At 42.8% G+C, this 24,879-nt stretch overlaps 1 protein-coding gene across 1 annotated transcript in view; it reads right to left on the bottom strand.

Annotated features, from left to right (window-relative positions):
* The window catches only part of LOC117346460 (DBIRD complex subunit ZNF326-like), a 146,657-nt gene that overhangs the window by 57,012 nt on the left and 64,766 nt on the right, over nt 1-24,879 (bottom strand). The window contains exons 5-6 of the mRNA XM_033916036.1: nt 11,300-11,414; nt 6,052-6,199 (exon numbers count right to left, since the gene is read on the bottom strand). Of these exons, the coding sequence (XP_033771927.1) occupies nt 6,052-6,199; nt 11,300-11,414 (263 nt within the window). The remainder of the gene's footprint in view (nt 1-6,051; nt 6,200-11,299; nt 11,415-24,879) is intronic.

Genomic DNA, 24,879 nt, shown 5'->3' on the forward strand with positions numbered 1-24,879 from the left:
TTCAAAGAAGCGTCCGCATCGGGGCTCCGTTGGATCACCTCACCCATTTTTAGAATACCTGCCTGCTTGTCCTGGGATAATTTGTGCTATTACTTTAAGCGCAAAGACTTGTACAATAAACCTTTGTTTTTCATTTTTGAAACTGAACTCTTTTGTGTTTTTATATAATTGTGCCTTTTTTTTTTATTTGTTTTTTTTTTTTAAATTAAACAGCAACTGGATGCTCCTGGCCACTTTGTGGGGGGAAAGAAGAAACCTGAGGAAAGAGGAGCTACTCAATAGCACCAAATCGGTCACAGGTCAAAAGCGCGAGACGACAAAGGCGCGCCAACAACCCAGCGCAGACAACTGAGCACAAGGCGGAAGCGCGCCGAAGAAAAATAGTATTTTAAGGGGCTCCGACGGGGTGTGTGGAGGGGGGAATCCCCCACTTTACTTAACAGAGATCGCGCCGGCGTTATGGGGGGTTTGGAGGGTTTGAACCCCCACATTATACTGAAAACTTTACTTTTTCCCTAAAAAAGAGGGAAAAAGTTAAGTTTCCAGTAAATGATGTTGGAGGGAGGGCTTACACAAAGCCTGCCCTCCGTTGTCAGCGCTGACATCGGGGAAGACTTCCGGTTGGCTATGTGTGCGCGGCAGGGCAGGCAGGAAATAGAAGACGAGCCTTGCAGCTCGAGCTCCATTTGGCTGAGAAAGTTGCTAAGATGAGGGCTGGGAGGCAAACGCGGAACACAAAAGGGGGGGGGAGTGCATTTTTGGACACAAGGCATGAACTTGGGAAAGAGGATGGAGGAAGGGAGGGAAAGAGATGCTGAGGTGGGAGAGGGTGTGGGTTTTTTTGGACACAAAGCATGAACGGGAGAGAGGATGGAGGAAGGAAGGGGAAGGGGGAGGGAGTGCGTTTTTGGGCACAGAAGACATGATCTTGGGAGAGAGAAAGGGAGGGAAAAAGATGGTTGTGTACACGGGGAATGGAAGAAAGGAAAATTTTTGGTCATAGGGAGGGAGTGAGGTACAGATGAGAGGGAGAAATATTGTGGTGGAACGGACAGATTGAAATGGATGCAAGAGGGAGGAATGTTGGACATAGTGGTGAAGGGAATGGTGGGAGAGATGTGGCATGGTGCTGGAGAGGGGTGATAGAAGGAGAAATGTTGGGCATGAGACTGGTGGGCAGGGGCGAAAGATGAGAAAGGGATAAATGCTGGACCATCGTAGGAGGAACCAATGGACAGCAACAGAAGAATTTACAGAAGATGGGAAAGTGGAAAAAAGAAACATGGGACCAACTTTATGGAAAAAATAAGTCTCCAGACAACAAAGGTAAAAAACGGAATTTATTGACTAAAATATGTTAGCTTTGGGAAATGTATATAGCAGATGTCTTTGTATTGTGTTCAAAAGAAAATGAAATGCATTGCTGGTTTTATTTCTACAGTGTTGAAGTACTTGCTGACCCTTGCTGTGACTGGTGGGGATCCCCAAACACCACCAGCAGAGGACCTCCTCTAGAGACGGCCAGGACTCCCCTCCACCAAGCACAGCAGTCGCTGGCAACATACATGAGCCACTGAGGTGCCAGTATCTGTGACTCAGGGATGCTATTGCTGCCTGCCAAGTTTGGCAAAAGAGACCCCCAGCCAACTGCAAAGGAAGTCATCAGCTGACAGCTTGGGGGTTCTCATCAGCTGAGTATTTATATTTTATATTTACTTTAAAGGCTCTGGTAGAAACCCGTTTACAAAATATTCTTCCCAATTAATATTTCCAAATTAATAAAGTGTCTTTGCTTATTTGTAAATGGGTCTCTACCAGAGCCTTTAACTCAGTAGCATAATTAAATGAAATAACTATTTCTGAAGTTTAAAGGGACAAGCGGGGATGAAGGAGATTCCTCGCGGGGACAGGTAGGGACGGAGGGGATTTCTCACAGGGACGGGTGGGGACGGAGGGATTTCTCGCGGGGATAGGTGGGGACGGAGGGATTCCTCACGGGGACGGGTGGGACTTCTGCCCCTGTGCAACTCTCTAGTGCAGTGATTCCCAACCCTGTCCTGGAGGAACACCAGGCCAATCGGGTTTTCAGGCTAGCCCTAATGAATATGCATGAGAGAGATTTGCATATGATGGAAGTGATAGGCATGCAAATTTGCTTCATGCATATTCATTAGGGCTAGCCTGAAAACCCAATTGGCCTGGTGTTCCTCCAGGACAGGGTTGGGAACCACTGCTCTAGTGCACAGTCGGCCATCCTCCCTATTCTGCCACTGCTGCTTTCCTTAACCAGCAGCAGTGGCAGTAAACAGGGGTGTCCGCGGGTGCTCATCTTCTGGCCGGCTCTGACGGGAGTGTGGGGGGGGAACCCCCCCACTTTACTGAATACTGTTCGTGCTGCCGTGTTGGGTGGGTGTGAAGGGTGTGAAGGGAAAAAATAGGGAAAAAGTTAAGTTTCCTCTATAATGGGGGGTTACAAACCCCCAAAACCATCCCCAACGGCAGCGCGAATAGTATTTAGTTCCCACACACACACCCCTGTCGGAGCCCTTTAAAATAAGGTTGCGCACTTATGACTGTGAACCATGTAGAAAACATAAAGCCCTCTTCTAATACAGGCTCACAAACTAAAAGTAATAATGTACACATACGAAACTCTAAAATGCCAGACTCTACACACAGTACAACACCAGAGAAATAGAAAGTAATGGATTTTTTTCCTGAACTGTGCAATATATAAATATAACAGATATAAATTCTCAAAACTGACATTTCAATCACTAAACTGAAAATAAAATCATTTTTCCTACCTTTGTTGTCTGTTTATTTTATTTTTCTGATCATCTTCTTCCCAATCTAGCTGTACTTCACCCTGTCTGTGTTCATAACTCTTCCAGGGACTCCTTATCTATTCGCTATTCTTTTTCTCCTGCTTCATTTTTTTGTGGTTTAGTGATAGAGCTACTGCCTCAGCATCCTGAGGTTGTGAGATCAATCCAAGAACTGCCTGGGAAAATCACTTAATCCTCCATTGCTCCAGGTGAAAAATAAGTACCTGCATATATGTAAACTTTTGAATGTGTAACCACAAAAAAGTATACAAGTCCCATCCCCTTTCCATCCTTTTTTGACCTAAATCCCGACTTTGGTACTGACTTTTCATACTCAGCTTTCTTCCGTTTTTCTGCCTCCATCTAAAATCTGCTTTTCAATTTCTTCTCTTCCATATCCACCATCTCCTCCCTCTCCCTCCCCTCCATCCATGTGCAACATCTCCTTCCTCTCTTCCCTTCCCCTCCATTCATGTGCACCATGTGACCTAATGGTAAAGCTGCTGCCTCAGGACCTTGAGGTGTGGGATTGAATCCCAGCATTGAGCCTTGTAACCCTGGGCAAGTCACTTAATCCTCCATTGCCTCCTGCTTTCAATATTTAACCACAAAAAGGTGGTATACAAGTTCCATTCCCTTTCTTTTCCCCTTTCTCTTTTACTCCAATCCCTTCCATGTACACACTCTTTCTTTGCATCCAGCATCACTCTTTTATATCTCTGTATACTCCCCATGTCTAGCAATACCCTTCTGTGTTTTTGATCCTATGCTCTCTCCCCATCTGTCTCTTTGCTGTGTCTTTTTTCCTTCTCATAAATAGGTTCTCCCCTTTTTCATTCTTTTCACCCACATCCTGCAGAAAACAGCCCCCTCCCTCTCTCAATTTGCAGGCTCTCTGTCTTTCCTTCTGCATTCTGCAGTAAGCAGTTTTCCTGCCCCCACCTCGATCTGGCATCAATCATTCTGGCTCTCCCTGCCACTGCTTGGTCCAGGATTAATATTTCTTTTCCTGCCCTCTGTTTCATCACACTTTGCAAGTCCAGCATTCCTTCCTGCCTGCCTAGCTCCCGCCCACCCAATGTTCTTACAAATGATCTTCTTCCCAGCAGCAATTCAACAAGGCGCTCTCTAGCCAAGCCAGAGGCCTTTCCTCTACTATGCGGCAACAGGAAGTTGCTGTAGAGGAAAGGCCCCTGCGGCTGGACAGAAAAAGCCTGACTGAATTGCTGCTGGGAAGAAGACCATTTGTAAGACCATCAAATGGCAGGAGCTAGTCAGACAGGCAGGTTGGCAGGGAGGGAGGCCAGACTCAAGAGTAAAATCAGATGGGACTGGCAGTGTTTTTCAGTACAAGTCCGCAGCCTATATGCAGCAGCCAAAAAAATAAATAGCGAGGACAGCATGGGCCGCCCAAGAGGACCTTGAGAACTGCCATTAGCTCAGTAAAAGCCTGCTGCCTGTATGCAGCAACCAAAAAAATAAATAGCGAGGATTGCACAGGCCGTCCAAGAGGTCCCCGAGAGCTGCTACTGGCTCGCAGGCCTTGCATTGAAGAACACTGCACTACATAAACCAGCTCGCTTTTTATTCACGTTTATTCACTTTTTCAAAGAAATCAAACAAATTGGCTGAACCCATGCTCATTCTGTCTCATTAAAAGATTTTTGTCTACATTTGCCGTAATTTTACTTTTTTATAATAGTTTCCATTATCTTGCCTGGCAATGAAATCAGGCTTACCGCTCTGTAATTTCGCAAATCACTCCTGGAACCCTTTTTAAAAATCAGCATAACATTGACCACCATCCAATCTTCAGGTACTACGGATGATTTTAGTGAAAGGTTACAGATCACTAACAGCAGACCAGCAATTTTATGTTTGAGTTCTTTCAATACCCTGGAATGTATGCCATCCGGTTCAGGTTATTTATCACTTTTTAACTTGTTGATTTAGCTCAGTACATCTTCCAAGTTCACCAAGATTTCTTTCAGTTCCTCCGCATCGTCACTCTTGAACATCATTTCCAGTTCAGGTAGATCTCTTACATCTTCTTCCATAAAGACCAAAGCAAAGAATTCATTCAGTCTCTCTGCTATGGCCTTATCCTCCCTTTGCTCCAACAGACCCCTAGCTTCCCTTACAGGTTTTCTGCTTCTGATGTATGGTACCTGAAAATGTTACTGTGAGTTTTTATCATCATGTCCATGCCTGATTTAAAGTCCTAACCTTTGCCACCGATCCTTTTAGCTTTTTTTTAACCATTTTCCTCATTTTATCGTAGCTACCCTTTGAAAATTAATTCTGGCTTACTTTGCACAAATGCCCCAAGCTGAAGAAGAAATCAGAAAACACACACCACTTTAATTAGGTAACAGCAAATTAAAAATAAAGAAATAAGGATGATGAAAAATGCTACAAAACAATGAAGGTTTCTTCAAAAACATTTTGAGAGAGCTGTTTCATTTCCTTTTAGCAGAATGGGAAAAACTAAACTAAAGAGCCTGCAGAGACAACTGTATACAGAAAATGCCAAGCATACTCAAAATTTTACATTAGCTATGAGCCCTGGAAGAGTTGTTTCACCACGGACTGTCAGATGAAGTGTAGCTGATCACATCAAGCTTGTCAATTGAATACCAAGCCTTCCTGTCAACAATTAACCCATCTCTCAATTATGACATTATTCAGCATTTAATAAAAAATTAAATGTATTCCCCCACTACCCCACTGTGGTCTCAGGGCAGTCCAAGAGGGTTGCCATACAGGACACTGGCCACTCAAATCCATCTCTTTCCTTCCTCTCCCTAGCTTCTGAGTCATACCAGAAACAATAACTCCCCTGTTGTTTACTGGCCTATATTTGTGCTGTAGAATCAAAGACAGGTGAGAGACTGCAGCAAGCATAGTGATAAGACCTCTTTTGGAGGGGCACAATATACATGCACATTCATGCTCTACCCTCCCTTTCCTTTTAACTATTTAATTGTAAACTGCTTCAGTATATTAACTGAAGGGTAATATAACAAACAGAAATGAAAACAAATAATATATTTTGGATGGGAAGAAAAATAAGGTAGTCCTAGAAATTGGCAGCACATGTGCCCTTGACAAATGGCATCTTCAGATGTCAAGTGATCTTCAACATTCACATGCTGCAATTTTTTTGTTGGCCAAATAGATATAGCAAGCAAACATTAAGCTTGAAACAACACTTGTAACTTACATGTAAAAATTCCATGATTACTTTGTCAAATTTTGTTTGCTTCTGAATATGATTTAAAGTTGCCTGATGAGACTCGCCGACCAAATGCGCTTCAATGTCTTTTTCTTCAAATGTTCGGAATTTACAAAATGAACAAGTGAATGCCATCCTAGGAGGCAAAATGTTGCTTAGTTTTTTGAATTAGACAGAAACAATAGCTTGCTAAACTACCATAAATACTCATGTAAAGATCACAATATTTATGACCAATTAAGAAGTCAAAAGTCAGGGAGGCAAAATATATTCAAATCTATCCACAGGTCCAGCATTTCCCTTTCCTTCCCTACCCACCCATGTCATGCGTATCATCTCCCTTTCCTCTAGGATCCAGTATTATCTCCCGTGCCCTCCTCACTCAGCATCCGCTAGCATCTTCTCCTCTTTTCCCCATGCAGCCCCTATCTCCATATTTTTTCTGGCACTTTCTCTCTCTGTTACATCCTAGCTCACGTTTGTGGTCTAACACCAGCTCTGGCAGGATACACATTTCAAATCTGACATATTGTAATCACAAAACAGAAAATAAAATTATTTTTTCTCTCTTTTCTCGTCTGATCATTATTCAAATCATGTTGGTCCCAAGCTCTGGTTGTCTTCTGATAACTCGCTTGCCAGAGTTTCCTGCCCATTTGTTGTTTTCTTCTTTCGCCGTGTTAACCATCCATCTTCCATCTCTGTCCTCCCCTTCTGTTTCCCTTCCCTCCCTGGAGGTCTGGTATCTTTCCTTTTTTCGTCTCCATCCCTGCAGCTGTAGCGATGGACCCCACCATCCCCAGATTCACAATCTCTCCTTTTTTCAACTACCCTTTCATCCAGCATCTCTCCCTCCTTTCCCACCACCCCAGGGTCCACCATCTCTCCCTTTTTCTTCCCAACTACCCTTCTATCCAGTATCTCTATCCCCCTTCATACCATCCCTTGTTTTCAACTTCTCTCCCTTTCTGTTCCTTCTCTCCCTCCATCCCATTGTCCACCATCTCTCTCCCTCTCCTCTGTTTTAGACCCATTATTTCTTCCCCTCCCCCCACCCTCAGTCCAGCATATGCACATCTCTTTGGACCCCTCCTTCCCTCCCTCTGTGTACTTTTACACCAGGGCCCGTTTCCCGCCGCCCCCCCCTCGCTCCCCCAAATGTCTGCATGTTTTCCCCCTTCGTCTTCCCGGTTTCACCTTCGAGATTTGGCCCGCCGTTCCTTCCCTCCCTCCATCCTGGCTTCCCGGTCTCATCTTCTAAGCAGCCTGCCTAGGATCGCCAGTTCACTGTAGCGAACCTAGCAGGCTGCATCGGCCTCCGCAGCATGTTCCCTTTGCCAAAGTCCTACCCCTCCTCTGACGTACGGGATTGCAGCAGAGGGAACATGCTGCAGAGGTCGACAGCAGCCTGCTAGGTTTGCTATAGCCGACCGGTGATCCTCGGCAGGCTGCTTAGAAGATGAGACCGGGAAGCCGGGATGGAAGGAACGGCAGGCCAAATTTGGCCTGCAGGCCTGAATTTGACACCCCTGCTGTACAAGACACAGAAAAGAAGGAGGGGTATGGGGAGACTTCCCAAGAAACAAGTCTAATCTGCTCATATTGAAACTGCATAACAATCATGAACAATCATAACAATGTAAAAACATCTTAAAATTCATAACCTCTGGGCAAAGTGCACAATATGACTGGATGGTAATCCTAGAAAGGGTGGGTTCCAGTAATAGAGTGTGAATTTACAAGAAAGAAGATTAGCAAAAGTAAGAACCAAATTTTTCGTTCTTGTACAATCCCACTCTATTCCTGGACAAGTGGGATGTTAACAGAATGGTCCCTCAAATTCAGGGTGAGACTGATGAGCCAGCTGCCAGAACTGAAGATCTGAAAGCGAATCCTACTTTGCTGTCACGGCTATTGTGTAATACTTTGTAAAGGTATGCAAGGAGGACTAAGTGGCAACTCTACAAATCTCTTAAGGGGAAACTGCTGAAGATTCTGCCCAAGAGGAAGCAACGCCTCATATGGAGTGTGCCTTTATTGGAACAGGAGGACGCTCTCCGGCTCCAACATAGGCGGATGAAATAGCCGCCTTGCAGATCCATCTGGAATTGCTGGCTTTCGAAACTGGTCTGCCCTTGTGGGCAGCACACACAAGCAAGAACAGATGATCGATCAAATGAAATTAGTTTGTAACCTCTAAGTACTTCAGTAAACGTTTGTCTACATCCAGCGATTTCATCACCTTGTCATGTTTGCCCAAACCGCAAGGGTTCAAAAGCCAGCAACCATATCTCCTAGTTGATGTGGAAACTGGAGATCAACTTTGGAAGAAAGGAGGGAACAGTGCGCAGAATCCCACTTGATTCCATAATCTGAAGAAACTGATCTATGCAGGATAAAGTCTGAAATTCTGAAACTCTGTGGGCCGATGTAATGGCTACCAAGAAGAACAATTTGGTGGTGAGAAGAAGCTCAGTTCAACGGCTCATATTATGAACTAGCAAGCGACCAGATAATTAAATTGAGATTCCAAGTCGGGACAGCTGATGCAATGAAAGGCGAAGTCAAATCATACCCCTCAGAAACATGACCACATCCAGATGGGTGGCCAGATAGCCCCTCAGGGTTTTAGGACTGAAACAGGAAAGTCCAGCTATCTGCACTTTTCCTGGCCTTCTTGAAGGAAATCAAGCACAAGGGGAATCAATGTTGAGCTTGGATCTTCGCACTGCCGAGCACACCAATTTTGAAAACGCCTCCAAACCTTTGCATATGCTGCCACCGTTAACTTCTTACTGCGCAATATTGTTGCAATCATTCCTATGGAGTAACCTGTATGCATTAAGTTTTTGCGCTCAAAAGCCAGGCCGTTAAGACTAAAGCAGTCCAGATCCTGTAGGGCTATGGGACCCTGCATGAGAAGGCATGAGTGACATGGAGGTTTGAGATCCCGATCCAGCTGCAGACGAACCAGATCAGCATACCACAGGCGCCTCGGTCTATCAGGTATTACTAGAATCACTCGGCCCCGGTAAGTGTTGAGTTGTCTCAGAAAACGGCCTATCATGGGCTATGGAGGAGACATAAAGAAGGCCCTCCTGTGGCCATGACTGCACCAGGGCGTCTAATCATTCACTTCCCGATTCGCAACAGTAGCTGAAGAAACGAGGTGCTTTCTTGTTGGACGCTGACACCATAAGGTCGAACATCCCATCTGTCCACTATACTCTGGAAGGCTCTCTGAGACAGACTATTCTCCCGGATCTAGAGTTTGCTGGCTGAGATAATACAACTGCACGTTGTCCACACCTGTAACGTGTGCCGCCGAAACTGCCAGAAGATGTTTTTCTGCACAGCAAGAGAGCAGTTGAGCCTCCTTGTGCCCCCCTGTCAATTGATATAGACTACCGCTGTGACACTGTCTGAGAAAATCCGGACTACCTGGTGTAGAAGAGCCAGCTGGATCGCTCTAAGCTCCAGGCAAGTAATCAACCACTTCCTCTTCGAAGGTGACCAACATCCCTGAACCAGACTCTCCATGCAAAGCGCCCTCCAGTTTATTTATTTTAAAAATTATTTATTTATTTTAAAAATTTATATACCTAAAATCAAACAAATATTGACATATAATCATCAGAAAATCACGTAAAGTGACCATCAAAAGAACAATCGCAAACATCAGTTCTTAGAAAAATGCATTAACAAATAACTGCTTTTTTTAATAGTTTTCTGAAATTACCCTTGTCATAACATTTTTGTAATTGACCGACAAGTAAGTTCCACAGTTTGGCCCCCGCACAGCAAAAGTCCATTTTATTGGTCTCAGAATGTCAGACTGTGCCAAGCATCCGGCATTCAAGGGAGCCACACATATAGCAGATCCCTCTGTGGACTCCAATGGGAGATTAGCACATCCTGAACTGGCTGCAAGTGAACCCTCGCCCAGGGAACCACATCGATAGTCACAACCATCAAGTATTGCTATGCTGTCAGGGCTTGAGTGTCCATAGAGAGTGATGTCAGAGAAGGGGCGGGATCGGGGCAGAGGGAAGACAACTCGGACAACCTATAGCAGCTTACAAAGATTGCTAAAGCCAGCGATCTTCTTCTGCAGGGCAGGCTGCTGAATTTCAGTAAATTGCTGCAGGAAGCCGGACACTAGCGGGTAAGCCACTTCCCGACTGACCCTCCCCACTCGCCCTCTAAAGTAGGAGCGGCAGGCCAGCAAGAGGCAGCGCTGCCGCTCCTGCTTTAGGGGGGAGGTGGAGGGTCAGTCAATGAATCGGTTTTGGGTGGGGTAAATCGATTCACCTGAAGTGAATTGGTGAATCAATTTGAATCGTGAATCGGGCAGCACTAATATATACCCTAAAGTAGAGGCAGAAGTGGAGGGAATATGAAAAACTATCTCCAAGGTATTAATTCATGGGAGTCATACCTTCTCTAATGGAAAGGAAACTGTGGCATATGGAAATCACACAAATGGGAGGGGGATTCCTTCTTGCGGTGCCATAGCCTTCATGCTCTCACTCTACTGTGGAGTGTGCATTACTGGAGCTAGACTGGCTGCAGCAGTCCCAGCCAAAGGGTACATTGCAGGATTTCTTAGACCACTATGGGAAAAGTCTACTTGCCAGTTGCAATTAATAGCTGAAACTTATATTTAATTTGTTTATAAATTATAGGTAAGAGACAATTCAAGTAAAACTGTTTTGACTTTCCTGGAGTTCTGAGAGTGTCAGAAGTCAGATATCATCTATTTGTATGGCTAATTTCAACCCACCTGTTGATGAGGAAGACAAAACTATTCTAAATGTTTCCAAAAAATGCACTGATTTTTTTCAGCAGGTAACACTATCATTACAAGCCTAATCAGAAGTGGTTAAAATGGTTAAAAAAAAATACCCAGAATGATTAAGTATGCACTAAGGCAATCATTACCAAAATGATGGTCAAAAGCTAATGAAACAGATCTGTAAATATTCAGCAACACACAGTACAAAATCCACCTTCCCTTTATAACATATAGGAATTTATTAAAAATTTCAGTTAAGATAGCAATACCTCACTGTATTTGCAATACTAATTTTAAGCTAATTGCATGAAATTGAGATTTGAAAAAAAACAAAAAACAAACAAACCACATTGATTTGTGGCAAGTATTTTTGCAGATTGGCTACATACAAGCTCTTAATCTGTTCATATGGTAAGTTATAACACCAACATTATCACAAACCTGTATCCATCACCGTATTTTTCACTATTTTTCTCCCTTCTGCGTCTTTGTTTCTCTCTTCTTGCCTCAATTCGACGTTTTTCTTCTTCTTCATCCACCTTTTCATCTTGTTTCCCTAATTGCAAAACATAAAAAGTAATATTTAAAATGCATATTGCTTGTTAATATAATTATCTCAAGTCTTCGGAATTTATTAAACAGTAATGTTTACAAGCAGTTGCCCAAGTTACAGATATATATATCATGTTTTATTATACTGTGTACCAACATCTTGCTAAATGTGAGAATCTGTACTACTACCATAAAGCAAAGTATATTAAAGAAGAGATTGCACAACAATTTGTCCTCCTTACTATAAGCAAGGGCTGTTTAGTTCTTTCCTGTAGTCAATATTGTGAAATTATACTTAAAAATCTTTGCACAGGGTCGTATTTTTACTACTTCCTGTCATACCTTCTGAACGTCAACTATAGTAAGCTCCATTGAGTAGGGATACCAAAGTTTTCTGTAAAAAAGGAGGATTAATCAGGCACATAAGTAGGTGACTTCAACAACTCAGTGCCACTAAATTTCATAAATAGCTTGTCCATTGTCCAGGACGGATGTGGGACAATCAATCAGCTTATGTTGAGAGATAAGCAAGTTTCCCAACTGATTTTGGAAGCATCTGTTATTAGGATACAATAATGTTCCAGCCCTGCAAAAGAATACCTTTGTTCAGGTTTGAATTCTGACATCCACCACTGTAATCTGGTTTAAAGTAAAGGTGATGGACAAATTCTGGTAAGGAGCTCAGGTATGCTGGAATCTGAAGTGGTACTGCATTTTGAGTCAAGGAAAAAGAATGACATGGACTACAGATGCCTGACATTGGCAAATAAGATCTGGCCATAACTGCTAAGGAACAGTGAACCTTCTGGACATAGTGCATTAGTTTTAGATGTCTCTGTGTGGCGGAAAAGCTTTGGTCCAAAGGTGTCCAAAATAGTGACTCCAAATGAAATTTTGGCTCCTCTAAGTTGATTAGAAAGCCCAGGATTTAAAGGAGATGCATCATTTCATTCCTGAGGGAAAACAGCTGGACTTTTTCAAGAAGTTTTTACATACTAGTCACCAAGTTATGGGAAAGTACAAGTTCCTGCTTGTGCAGCTAAGCTGCCACAACTACCAGGCATTTGGTGAAAACCCAGGAGAGTACAAAGAGAGGCTGAAAGGGAAGATTGCACTAACAACGGCTAGTGTCCAGAAGGAATCACATATTTTATGTAGCTGTGATGAACTGGGAAGCGCTTATTAGTGTTGAGAAGCATCCCTTCCAGTCAAGTTGGGGAGAATGGAGGACAGTGTGTTCATTTTGATCTTCTCTTTGCATAGTTAAGGGATCACCATCTAACCTATGGCAGTTTATAGTGATCTGTAACCTGTTGCTAAAATCATCTGTAGTACCTGAAGATTGGAGGGTGGCCAATGTTATGCTGATTTTTAAAAAGGGCTCCAGGGGAGATCCGGGAAATTATAGACCGGTAAGCCTCACTTCGGTGTGGGCAAAATGGTAGAAACGATTATAAGAAATAAAATTGTGGAACACATAGACAAGCATGATTTAATGAGACCGAGTCAGCATGGGTTCAACCAAGGGAGATCTTGCCTCACAAATTTGCTTGACTTCTTTGAAGGTATGAATAAATATGTGGATAAAGGTGAGCCAGTTGATATAGTATATCTAGATTTTCAGAAAGCTTTTGATAAAGTTCCTCATGAGAGGATCTTGAGAAAATTAAAATGTCGTGGGATAGATGGCAAAGTTCAATTGTGGATAAGGAATTGGTTATTGGATAGAAAACAGAGGGTAGGGTTAAATGGTCATTTTTCTCAATGGAGGAGAGTAAACAGTGGAGTGCCACAGGGATCTGTACTGGGACCGGTGCTATTTAACTTATTTATAAATGATCTGGAAATTGGAACGACGAGTGACGTGATTAAATTTGCAGATGATACTAAACTGTTCAAAGTTGTTAAAAAGCATGCGGATTGTGAAAAATTGCAGGCGGACCTTAGAAAATTGGAAGACTGGGAGTCCAAATGACAGATTAAATTTAATGTGGACAAATGCAAAGTGATGCACATTGGGAAGAATAACCTGAATCACAGCTACCGGATGCTAGGATCCACCTTGGGGATTAGCGCCCAAGAAAAGGATCTGGGTGTCATCGTAGACAATAGGATGAAATTTTCTGCCCAATGTGCGGTGGCGGCGGCCAAAAAAACAAATAGGATGCTAGGAATTATTAAAAAAGAGATGGTTAACAAGACTAAGAATGTTATAATGCCCCTGTATCGCTCCATGGTGCGACCTCATCTGGAGTATTGCTTTCAATTCTGGTCTACTTATCTCAAGAAAGATATAGTGGCGCTAGAAAAGGTTCAAAGAAGAGTGACCAAGATGGTAAAGGGGATGGAACGCCTCTCGTATAAGGAAAGACTAAAACAGTTAGGTCTCTTCAATTTGGAAAAGAGACAGCTGAGGGGAAATATGATTGAAGTTTACAAAATCCTGAGTGGAGTAGAACAGATACAAGTGGATCAATTTTTCACTCCGTCAAAAATTATAAAGCCTAGGGGACACTTGATGAAGTTACAGGGAAATACTTTTAAAACTAACTGGAGGAAATTTTTTTTCACTCAGAGACTACGGTAGTTAAGCTCTGGAACGCGTTGCCAAAGGTTTGGACAAGTTCCAAGAGGAAAAGTCCATAGTCTGTTATTAAGAAAGACACGGGGGAAGCCACTGCTTACCCTGTATTGGTAGCATGGAATATTGCTACACCTTGGGTTTTGACCAGGTACTAGTGACCTGGAATGGTCACCGTGAGAAGGGGCTACTGGGCTTGATGGACCATTGATGTGACCCAGGAGCCTTTCGTGAGGAACTTTATCAAAAGCTTTCTAAAAATCTAGATACACTAAATCATCCGGCTTACCTTTATCCACGTGTTTATTCATACCTTCAAAGAAGTCAAGCAGGAACTAACAGAAAGAAGATTATCGAAGGTATAAACCTAATCTTCTATTCTGTTATGTTCATTACAGATTCCATATGCTAGGTGACATACCAAAGCAATGACAGCAGCTAGGGAGGGTCAGAAGAGCCTGTCCTTAACACTGAGGTCCCGAAAACGGCATCAGAATGTGCTGCCATATCCACTCGGTAAAACCGTGTAAAAGTATGAAGAGAGGACCAAGTAGCTGCCCTGCAAATTTCATTAGGAGGAATCGCACAAGACTCCGCCCACGACACAACCACACTTTTAGTCGAGTGTGTTTTAAGCAAAATCGGTGGCTGCTTGCCCATATACTTTGGTTAAAAAAACTTTCTTTGTTTTGTGGAAACTTTGCACTATAAAATCTTATTTTGATTTTTCATCCTTTAGATTGTTAGTACAATCTTTAGTTCTAAGTACATTGGATTATTGCAATATTATCTATCTTGGTTCTTATAAGAAAACTACTAAGAGGATGAGAATTATCCAAAATATAGCAGAGTTTTAAATTTTTAATTTGAAAAAAATCGGAACATGTAACACCTTACTATCAAAAGTTACACTGGCTCCCAGTAGAAGCGAGAATAATGTCTGTGTGTCTTATGCAGCGAAGGTCCTTTTTTTTTTTTTTTTAGTCAAGGTTTTTTTATTGAAAAGTTTTTGGAATGAAATATACATACAGAAAGATGAAAAAACTAGAGTTATACAAGTTGCACAGGCAGAGATATAGGTAAACTAGCAATGAGATAAAGTAACAGTGACACAATAAATGATATAAATAACATTTGTATAACCCATAATCGTATAACTAGTAGAAAAACAGTTCAACAGCATGAATCAAAAGGAAATGTAGGGGAGAGGAGACAAAAGCAAAAGAGAAAAGGGAGTCGGAAAAATCAAAAAGTAGGAATATGAAGAAATAGCCTCAATGAATTCCATCTGGTTTTAAAGCGAGGGAATCTATAGGTGGATTTAGCCAAGTAAGCTTCAGTACGGTAGGTGAGGCAAACTAAGTTCCACCATTGGGAGTGTGAAACCTGAGTAAGGTCTTTCCAAGAACTAAGGAGGACCTTGAGAGTTAGGGAGAGCAAAAAGTCCATCAGATAGGCGTCATCCTCAGTAAGTAAAGATCTTAGGGCAGAAGACTTCAGCAAAAGCATTTGATAAGTGAGAGCAATATTAATGTGGAAAACGGAACAAATGGTGTCCCAAACGTCATTCCAAAAGAAACGTATCGTGGAGCAGGAAAAGAGATGTTGTAAAGAACCTATTTCTTTGTGACAGGTCCAACAGTTCTTGGAGTAGGAGGGATTTATGTTATGGGATTTGATAGGAGTCCATTGGGCCCTATGTAAAAGAACATGCTTTGGAGAAAAGATGCTGATCTGGAGGTGTGAAAAGTAGATCGGAAAATGTGTGACCAGTCGTCCTTAGAAATGGTCTGTTCTAGATCCAGTTCCCAGGATTTTAAAAGAGGGAGGGTCAGATTGGGAGAATAGGACATGAGAAGTTTATAAAAATGTGAAGCAGTGTGACCAACAGCTAGATATTGGTTGGAGAGGGTAAACAATGTTGGGATAGAGTTGGAGACAGAGGTGTGGAAGCCTGATTTCTTTATGGAGGCGCGTAGTTGCAACCATTTGTAGAATTGTGACTCTGCAAGTGAAAAGGTTGTCATGAGCTCATCAAAGGTTAGCCAAGAGCCATCAGAATGACAGATGGATTCTATACACCAGATATGTTTAGTAAACCATGTAGGCCATGCAACAGGTTTTTTATCTATTAGAAATTGGCGGTTATGCCATATGGGGCAGTAGGCAGATTTGCACTAAGGAATGTCTAGTTTTTTGTCTAGTTCTGTGAGAATTTTATGAGTGGTCAGAATGATGAGGTTATGGGGGAAGTGTTGAAGAAGAGTGGAGCCCAAGAGTCTCAAAAGCGGGTAGGGGCGTAGAAGTGCCATTTCTAGGGAGAGCCAATTGGGAAGGTCGGAAGCGTTCGAGGAGGAAAGCCACATTGCACCCTGTCTCAGGATGAAAGCTTTGTGGTAGCAGCGAAGGTCTGGGAAATTGACCCCTCTGGATTGTTTGGGAGCTTTCAGCTTTTGGAGGGAGATACGATGTGGCTTATCGTTCCAGAGAAAGCGGAGCATAAGACTTTCGAGTTGTTTATATAGAGAAAGAGGAAACATAAGGGGGAACATGTTGAAGATATAGGTAATTTTAGGTACCACCATCATTTTTAGAGTATCAAGTCTCCCCCACCAAGAAAGGTGTAAAGGAGACCAAGAGGCTAGGGTATCTTTGAGTTGAGAGAGGAGTTTGGTGGCTATAGCATGAGAAGAGGATGTGATGTCTTTGTCAAATGGTAGGCCTAAATATTTTATTCCAGTGGAGACCCAAGTAAAGGGGTATGATGAGTTAGAGAAGGGAATGCAGGAGTCATTGAGGGGCATTATTTCAGATTTGTCCCAATTAATTTTGTAACCAGAAAGAAATGAGATGGACTAAAGAAGAGAGCGAGGAATGTGGATCAGTTAAATACAGAAGAACATAGTCAGCATAAGCTGATATCTTTAATTCTATATTGGCAATTGTAACTCCCCTAATACTCGGGGATTGGCGGATAGTGCAAGGAGAGGTTCAAGGGCAAGGTTGAACAATAGTGGAGACATTGGGCAACCTTGTCTTGTTTCCCGGTACAGTGTAAAGGGTGCTGAAACATCATCGCTAACTATCAATTTAGCCATGAGGTTGTGGTACAAAAGAGAGATCATATGAATAAATGGTTGAGGGAGGCCAAAATGAGACAGCACACAAAAAAGGTATTTCCATTCCACCCTGTCAAAGGCCTTCTCCGCATCCAAAGAGACAATTACTGAAGCGTGAGCATCTGACAAGGCGGAGTGGAGAACATGACATAGGAGTCTAGTATTGTCAGCACCATATCTCCCTTTCATGAAACCCACTTGGTCCCTATGTATCAAACTGGACATGACTTTTTCTAAACGTAAAACCAATAGTTTAGCAAAAATTTTGTAGTCTAGATTCAAAAGGGAAATAGGACGATAATTCTTCACCAGTTGAGGATCACGATTTGGCTTGGGAAGGATGATGATGTTCGCTTCCAGAAATCGATGTAGATTGTCAGGAAAGTCGATCAGATGTTGAAAATAGGTAAGGAGGTGTGGCGTCAAGAAGGAAGAGAGGGCTTTGTAAAATTCAGAAGGAAGTCCATCAGGATGGCTGTAGTGATTTCTTCTGGAGAAAGTGGTTGTCTCAGGGAATGTTGCTGAGAAGAAGTGAGGGAAGGGAGATCAAGAGAGCGAAGAAAGTCCATGATACATAATTCAGATGAAGAGGATTCTGATGCGTACAGTTGTTCATAGAAGGAACGGAAGTCTTCCAAGATGTCCTTTGTGGTAGTGTGCAGTTGACTGGTTGAAGTTCTTATGTGAGTGATCCGGTGTTTAGAGCGTCTGCCTTTGGGATACGTGGCCAGAAGGTGGCCGGATTTATTGGAGGATGCATAATATGTTACTGAGTGTCTAAATATGGAGGCAGAGGCGAGGGAACTAAAGATTTCATTATATTGAAATTTCAGTTGCTGTAATTTCTTATAGGTGGAGGAGTCAAATCTATGGTAAAGTTGGGTTTCAAGAGCGTGAATTTCAGTTTCAAGTTGGTGAAGAGATGCTTTCTTTTGTTTAAGTCGAGAAGCAGCAAAGCTGATCGATTCACCTCGTAGCCAAGCCTTGTATGACTCCCAAAGGATGGAAAAGTCAGAGACATTATTAAGGAAAAAGACTTGAGACTCATTCTTGATGTGTGAGATGAAAGATTCATCTTGCAGAAGAAAGTTATTCAATCTCCATTGCCTCGATTTGGGAAGGATAGACAAGTTCAGGGTGCAAGAAACCGCTGCATGGTCCGAAATGGTAATATCATTTATTTTCGTGGATGTGGTGATGTTGACAATGTCCTTGGAGCCCAAAATGTAGTCAATCCTGGAGAATGAGTGATGAGGTGCAGAATAAAATGTAAAGTCCTTTGAGGTAGGATGTAGAATCCTCCAGATGTCAGACTATCCGTAGGTTGTCATGAGGTTGGAGACCGTCGAGCGGACTCTGGGTTTGGAAGGACGACAGGAGGAAGACCTATCAATAAACGGATCTAAGGGGAAATTGAAGTCTCCCGCTATTATAGTGTCCGTTGACAAGGAGGAGTTGCAAATGGTATGGAAGGAGTTGAAGAAGGAGGGGTCATCAGCATTCGGAGCGTAGATATTGAGAATTTTCAAAGGTTTTCCATCAATGGATCCATCAAGGAAGGACCAGCGACAATCAGGATCAAATTTGTGAGAGGAAAGTTGGAAGTTGAGGGACTTGCTTAACAGAGTTATAACACCATTTTTCTTCCCTGCGGCTGGAACGGCGAAGCAGTGTTGAATCCAGCCTCCAGATAATTTCTGAGCTTCTGCCAGACTAAGATGGGATTCCTGAATAAGGCAAATGTCCGCTCCAAGATACTTAAAATAATGAAGTATTTTTTTCCTCTTGATGGGACTACAGATGCCCTTAATGTTAAGGGAAACAATATTTATATTAACCATAGGAGAGTAGGAAAAACCTCAGAGAGCAAGATGAGGCGCTCCGTACAGGTGGATGTAGACGACGGGTCAGGTCTAAGTGTAGAAGCAAAATAAGGGATATACTCCAGAGCAGAGAGTTATAGAGGTAAGGAAAAGAAGCACAAACAAAAAATAAAACGAAGGTTCATGCTGAATAAATGCAAGAACAGAGAACAAACGAAGATCCAAAAATGGGGTCGCATGCTGACAAGATGCACTCAGTTAACTCACTCCCCAGCCCAGGCGAGTGTAGAAGAAGCAGAGAAACTGAGCCTCAAAAAGAAACTCAAGATAAAGTGAAAACAGTTCAGGTCATTTCGCTGACATTATCATCCAGAAATTTCTGCAGCTCCAGTGGATCATCAAAATTTTTCATAGTATTGCAGTAAGTTATCCGCATTCTGGCTGGGTAAAACAACCCATATTGTGCGCCAATGCTCTTGAGATGGGGCCGCATGGAGAGGAAGGTTTTGCGTTTCTGTGCTGAAGATTTAGATAGGTCAGGGACAAACAGAATCCTTTTGCCCTCTACTGTTAAGGAAGGATTAGTCTTTGCAGCTTGTAGGATCTGTAATGTTTGAGGATATCTAAGTACTTTGAGGACAACAGGCCTCGGTGGTTTGGAGGGAGCTGGAGGTCCAGAAGGCACTCTGTGCATGTTCTATTTCTAATGGAGGAGTAAATTGAAGCTTCAAGATGGTAGGAATAAAGGTATGGAGGAATTCCAGAATATTTTTACCTTCTGTATTTTCCGGCAGGCCTATTAAACGTACGTTGTTCCGGCGCATGCGGTTAGAAATATCCTCCAGGTCACTTTGAAGCAGGATTATTTTGCGGAGTTCACGCTGTATTTCCAGGTGCTGGGAGTCATGGGCCGCCAGGCGTTCTTCTGTGAGATCAATTCGGGCATTGTGTTGTTTGAGCTGCGACATGATGTTGCTGATTTCATTTTTTATATCGGCTGTGGCAGCCAAATTCTCCTGCATGAGGCCGCAAAGTATGTGTAGGTCGGCTGCAATGGAGGCGCTGTGCTCAGCGGAGTCAGGTGGGCAGGCCTTGATAGAGGACGGTGGCTCATGCTTAGACCACATAGACGCGGTGTGTGCAGCGGGAGTGCCTGCAGAGGCGGCGTTTTCGGCTTTAGCCGACTTGGAGGACATTTTTGCAGGTAAAGCAGTAGAATACTGACCGATATACTTTCGGATGAGGCAAAAAGATCTGTTTCTCGTGGGCTAGAGCGGAGCAAGATCGCTAAGCAGCCATCTTTGTAACAGGCATGTGACGCCCCCGAAGGTACTTTTTTTTTAAACATCCCACCCCCACCCCGACGTACTATTTTAAATGCTCGCACTCCATACGGCTCTTCCTAGCATTGGTGAGTGCCCGAAGCCTCCTCTCACTCTCACCCGCGGTATCCAGATCCAGCATCCCGCCCTCATGACGGGCAGGGCATTATCTCCAAGCTGCTTCCTAACCCAGCGAGAGAGGTCGTGTTCCACGCTGTGACCGCCACTGACCTAATTACGGCAGCCTGCACAGCGAACTTAGCAGGCTGCCATTTTCCTCCGAAGCACGTTGCCTCTGCTGTGGACCCCGGTGGGACACTGGATCTGGACACCGGGGGGGGGGGGTGAGAGGAGGCTTCCAAAGAACCTTGAGGAGGGGCAGGAAAACAGACTTGAAGACAAGGCAGATGCTAGACTACAGGGGATAGGGAGAGGAAACATTCAAAATGTTAGTGGAAGGATGATAGAGAGAGGGAGAAAGCTGAAACAAAAGGGAGACAGAAGAGAGGAGGGCAGATGTTGGACTTGGGGGTGTATAGAGGGAAGAGAGAGAGAGACTGCAAAGAGGTGGAAAGATTCTGGACCAGGGAGGGAGGAAGGAAGGAGAGAGAGAGAGAAGCAGAGAAAGACCTGGAAGAAAGAAGAACAAATGCTGGACATGGGGATGGGATGGGGGGGTTGTAAGCAGAAGAAATACATTTGAAACAAAGGGGAGGCAGAAGAGAGGGGGCAGATGTTGGACTTAGGGATGTATAGAGGGGAGAGAAAGAGACTACAGAGAGGTGGAAAGATTCTGGACCAGGGAGGAAGGAAGGAGAGAGAGAGAGAAGCAGAGAAAGACCTGGAAGAAAGGAGAACAAATGCTGGACATGGGGATGGGATGGGGGTTGTAAGCAGAAGAAAGACAGAGAGAGAGATAGAGACCTGGACCCAAAAGGGATGGGGCTGAATTGTGAAAGAAATGTTGGATGCACAGTCAGAAGGAAGTCCAACCAGAAACTAATTAAATCACCAGAGAAAAAAGGTAGAAAAAATGATTTTATTTTCAATTTAGTGATCGAAATGTGTCAGTTTTGAGAATTTATATCTGCTGTGTGTATATGAAAAATGAAAGGAAAAAATTGCATTACATTTAGTAGGGGAGGGGGGATAGGGTACAGAGCCTGGCAAGGAATGTGGGGTTGGATGCAGAGCCTGGAAGGGAGTGAGGGTGCTGTGTGCAGAGCCTGGTATGTTAGTACACAATTTGGTTCAGAATGTTTTTTTCTTGTTTTCCTATTCTAAATCTAGGGTGCGTCTTATGGTCAGGTGCGGCTTATGGAGCAAAAAATGCGGTATCTTATAAAACACTGTTTGGTCTTGCCCCATGCTATCTTTTAAAGCATTTTGAACCATCCGAAATTAACCGTTGCACCTGCAGTATTTCTTTGTTTTCTTTTCCATCTTTAAAAAGTTGTACAGTCAAACCTTGGATAGCGAGTAATGTGGTGTGCGAGAGTGTTGCAAGATGAGCAAAACATTTTATTAAATTTTAACTCGATAAAAGAGCGTTGTCTTGCAATATGAGCACGTATACCTGCGTCACGTCAAATACGCACAATATACGCGTGGCGCATTGCTGAGTGCGGCTGAACTTAATACAAGCACCCGCAGTTCAAATGCGCACAACATATGCACATCTCATGCTGAGCGCAGCTGAACGTAATAAAAGCATCACGTCCAATTCACCCAGTGTAGTGACTGCTTGAAACAAGTGAGGTCTTGCAATACAAGTACGTACAGTATTGTATTTTGTATTAAAGTTTTGGGTTGTGGAACGAATCGTCTGAGTTTCCATTATTTCCTATGGGGAAATTTACTTTGATATACGAGTGCTTTGGATTACAAGCATGCTTCTGGAACGAATTATGCTCACAAACCAAGGTTTTACTGTATATGTAAAAGATTTCTGGAAAAGACTTTATCCTTTCAAGGGGGAAAATGGAATAAGAGTTTAAGTGGTTTGATTATGACTTCTCCTTCTTATCTGTTTGACAAATTTGTATAACGACATTAGTCATTTTTAAGGAAATTGTGGTTTTATCAATTATGTAATTTGATTGATGTATTATCATTGTGTTTTTCACAGTTTCTCTGCGAGGTATTGCGGTATAAAAATAAAGTTATTATTATTATTACTACTATTTTTATTTGAATCCATTGAGCGATCGAAAACTTGGATGCTGGCTGACCACGGCGAGGCACAGCAGTTAGGACAAAAAGGTGATCAGATAGCCTGAAATCATTAGTCCTTGCCAAATAATGGAGCAAGACTCTCCGGACATCCAATTTGCATAAAATCGGATATTTGCACTCTGAACCTGTGGAAAGAAACGCAGGCACCCGAACCTCCTGGTTGATATGAAAGACCGAAACCATCTACGGCAGAAAGGAAGGTACAGTACAGAGAACACCACCTGAGTTCGTAATAAAGAAAAAGGGTTTCCTGCACAAAAAAGCCTGAAGATCCGAAATATAACATGCCAAGACAATGGCAATCAGAAAGACAGGCTTGATTGTGAGATCCAGAAGCGAAGCATCCTTCAATGATTAAATGGGGCCTCTCCAAGGCCCTGCAAAATGATGTTAAGATTCCATGAAGAAAAAGGAAGACGAAAGGGAGGATGCAAACGAAGCGCCCCTCTTATAAATCTGGTCACATCCAGATGAGCAGTAAGCAAACTAGCTCCTCTGTGCGCTCGAAAACACGAAAGGCTTGCAACCTGAACTTTAAGGAGTTATTTAAGCATGTAACATCCCCGGACCTTTATGTGCAATCGTGTTTAACATAAAGTGCAAAAATACATGAAAATAAAAGTGTGCTATAATCTTTCCAAAATACACTTAGTGCTATGAAAATTGCTACAATTCCATATTTAATTAGAGGTTCAACTTCCCCCGATGTGCTCCCCTTCACATCCAGACATTTTTTTCAAAAGCAGAAGAAAGACAGAGAGAGAGAGAGAGAGAGAGAGAGAGAGAGAGGCCTGGACCAAAGGGGAAAGACAGGAAGCAGATGCTGGACCATGGGAGGTGCAGACAGAAGAGACAGAGAGGGAGAGACCCTAAGGAAGAACAGAGAGATGCAAGATCATAACAGAGGAGAGAGAGAGAGGGAGACATGTTGCCAATAGGGGTAGAGGAGAGAGGAAGAAAAGTTGGACTCCTGGAGGGACAGAGAGAGATGCTGGTTGGGGAAGGGAATGAGGTCTGGAGGAGAGGAAGCATGCAAGAGGCAGAAAGAAAAAAATATTGGATGCACAGTCAGAAGGAAGTTCAATCAGAAACTAATTAAATCACCAGACAACAAAAGTAGGAAAAATTATTTTATTTTCAATTTAGTGATCGAAATATGTCTATATTTTGCACTAGATTTGTCTATTTTTCTATAGTTGTTACTAAGGTGACATTGCATATTTTAAAATCATCTGCCTTGACCTCTTTGAAAAAGAAAACAAATATAAATGATAATTAACATTTCTCTGCATACAGTGTGCTTTGTGGGTTTTTAATTGTGTGGTTACCATTATGAATTAATAAGATGATATTCTGTGTACATGAAAAATTAATGGAAAAAATTGCACTACAATTAGTACTATTATAATGGGGTGGGGTCGGAGTGGAGCTTGGGCTGGGGGTACTCGGTTGGTATTTGTTAGACTTAGGGGGTACTTGGCTTGAAGAAGTTGAGCACCACTGGTCTAGGTGACTATGTAGTTCACTCAGTAAGGGCCCCTTTAACAAAGTCACAATAGCGCTTCTCCCATGGCAAATGCACCAAAGTCCATTCAATTCCTAAGGGCTTCAGTGCATTTGCTGTGGCCGAATTGCTATCGCAACTTTGTATAAGGAGCCCTAAGGCTATGTCTTAAACAAAATCCAGATTGCCGGGGATACAAAGCATTACCTGATACAACATGAGTTTGAAATTGGTTGAATTAGACTCTCTCAAGAATGTTAGTTTTGAAAGAAATGGAAGGTTTGATACTGGCCAGTAGTTATTTGGAATAAGAGAATCTGCATTACTTTTTTTCAAGGGTGGCTTAAATGCTACTGGAACACTGCCTAAGAGTCAAACCTTAAAAAGAAAGTCATATTGAGCATTGGAAAATAATTAACAATTAACTAATAAAAATAATGCACACTTAATTTTCCCCATCACCAAATTTCCCCACTCGGCTACTTTTTCGTGCTACCCGGCTGGAAAAAATTTCTGGGGAGAACACTGTCATCCATTTGCATCTTTGCTTTCCTGACTACACGACCAGCCTCTCTTAACTTTTCCAGATATTTTTGCCTGTCTTCCTCTTTCTGCGATCTTTTGTAGTTTATGAAAGCTAGCCTCTTATCCCTTACCTTCTCAGTTACTACTTTTGAGAACCAAAGCAGCCTTCTTTTCCTCTTACTTTTTACTTACTTGCCTCACAAAAAGGTTTGTCGCCCTTACAATCGCTCCTTTCAGTTTTGACCACCACATTTCCACTCCTTCCAGACGTTCCCATCCAGATAATAATTCCTTGATATAAACCCCCATCCGAACAAAGTTAGATTTTAAAAGTCTAGAGCCTTTACTTTTGAATGACCT

This window comes from Geotrypetes seraphini, chromosome 12 (genome assembly GCF_902459505.1).
Source record: "Geotrypetes seraphini chromosome 12, aGeoSer1.1, whole genome shotgun sequence".
NCBI classification, from domain to species: domain Eukaryota; kingdom Metazoa; phylum Chordata; class Amphibia; order Gymnophiona; family Dermophiidae; genus Geotrypetes; species Geotrypetes seraphini.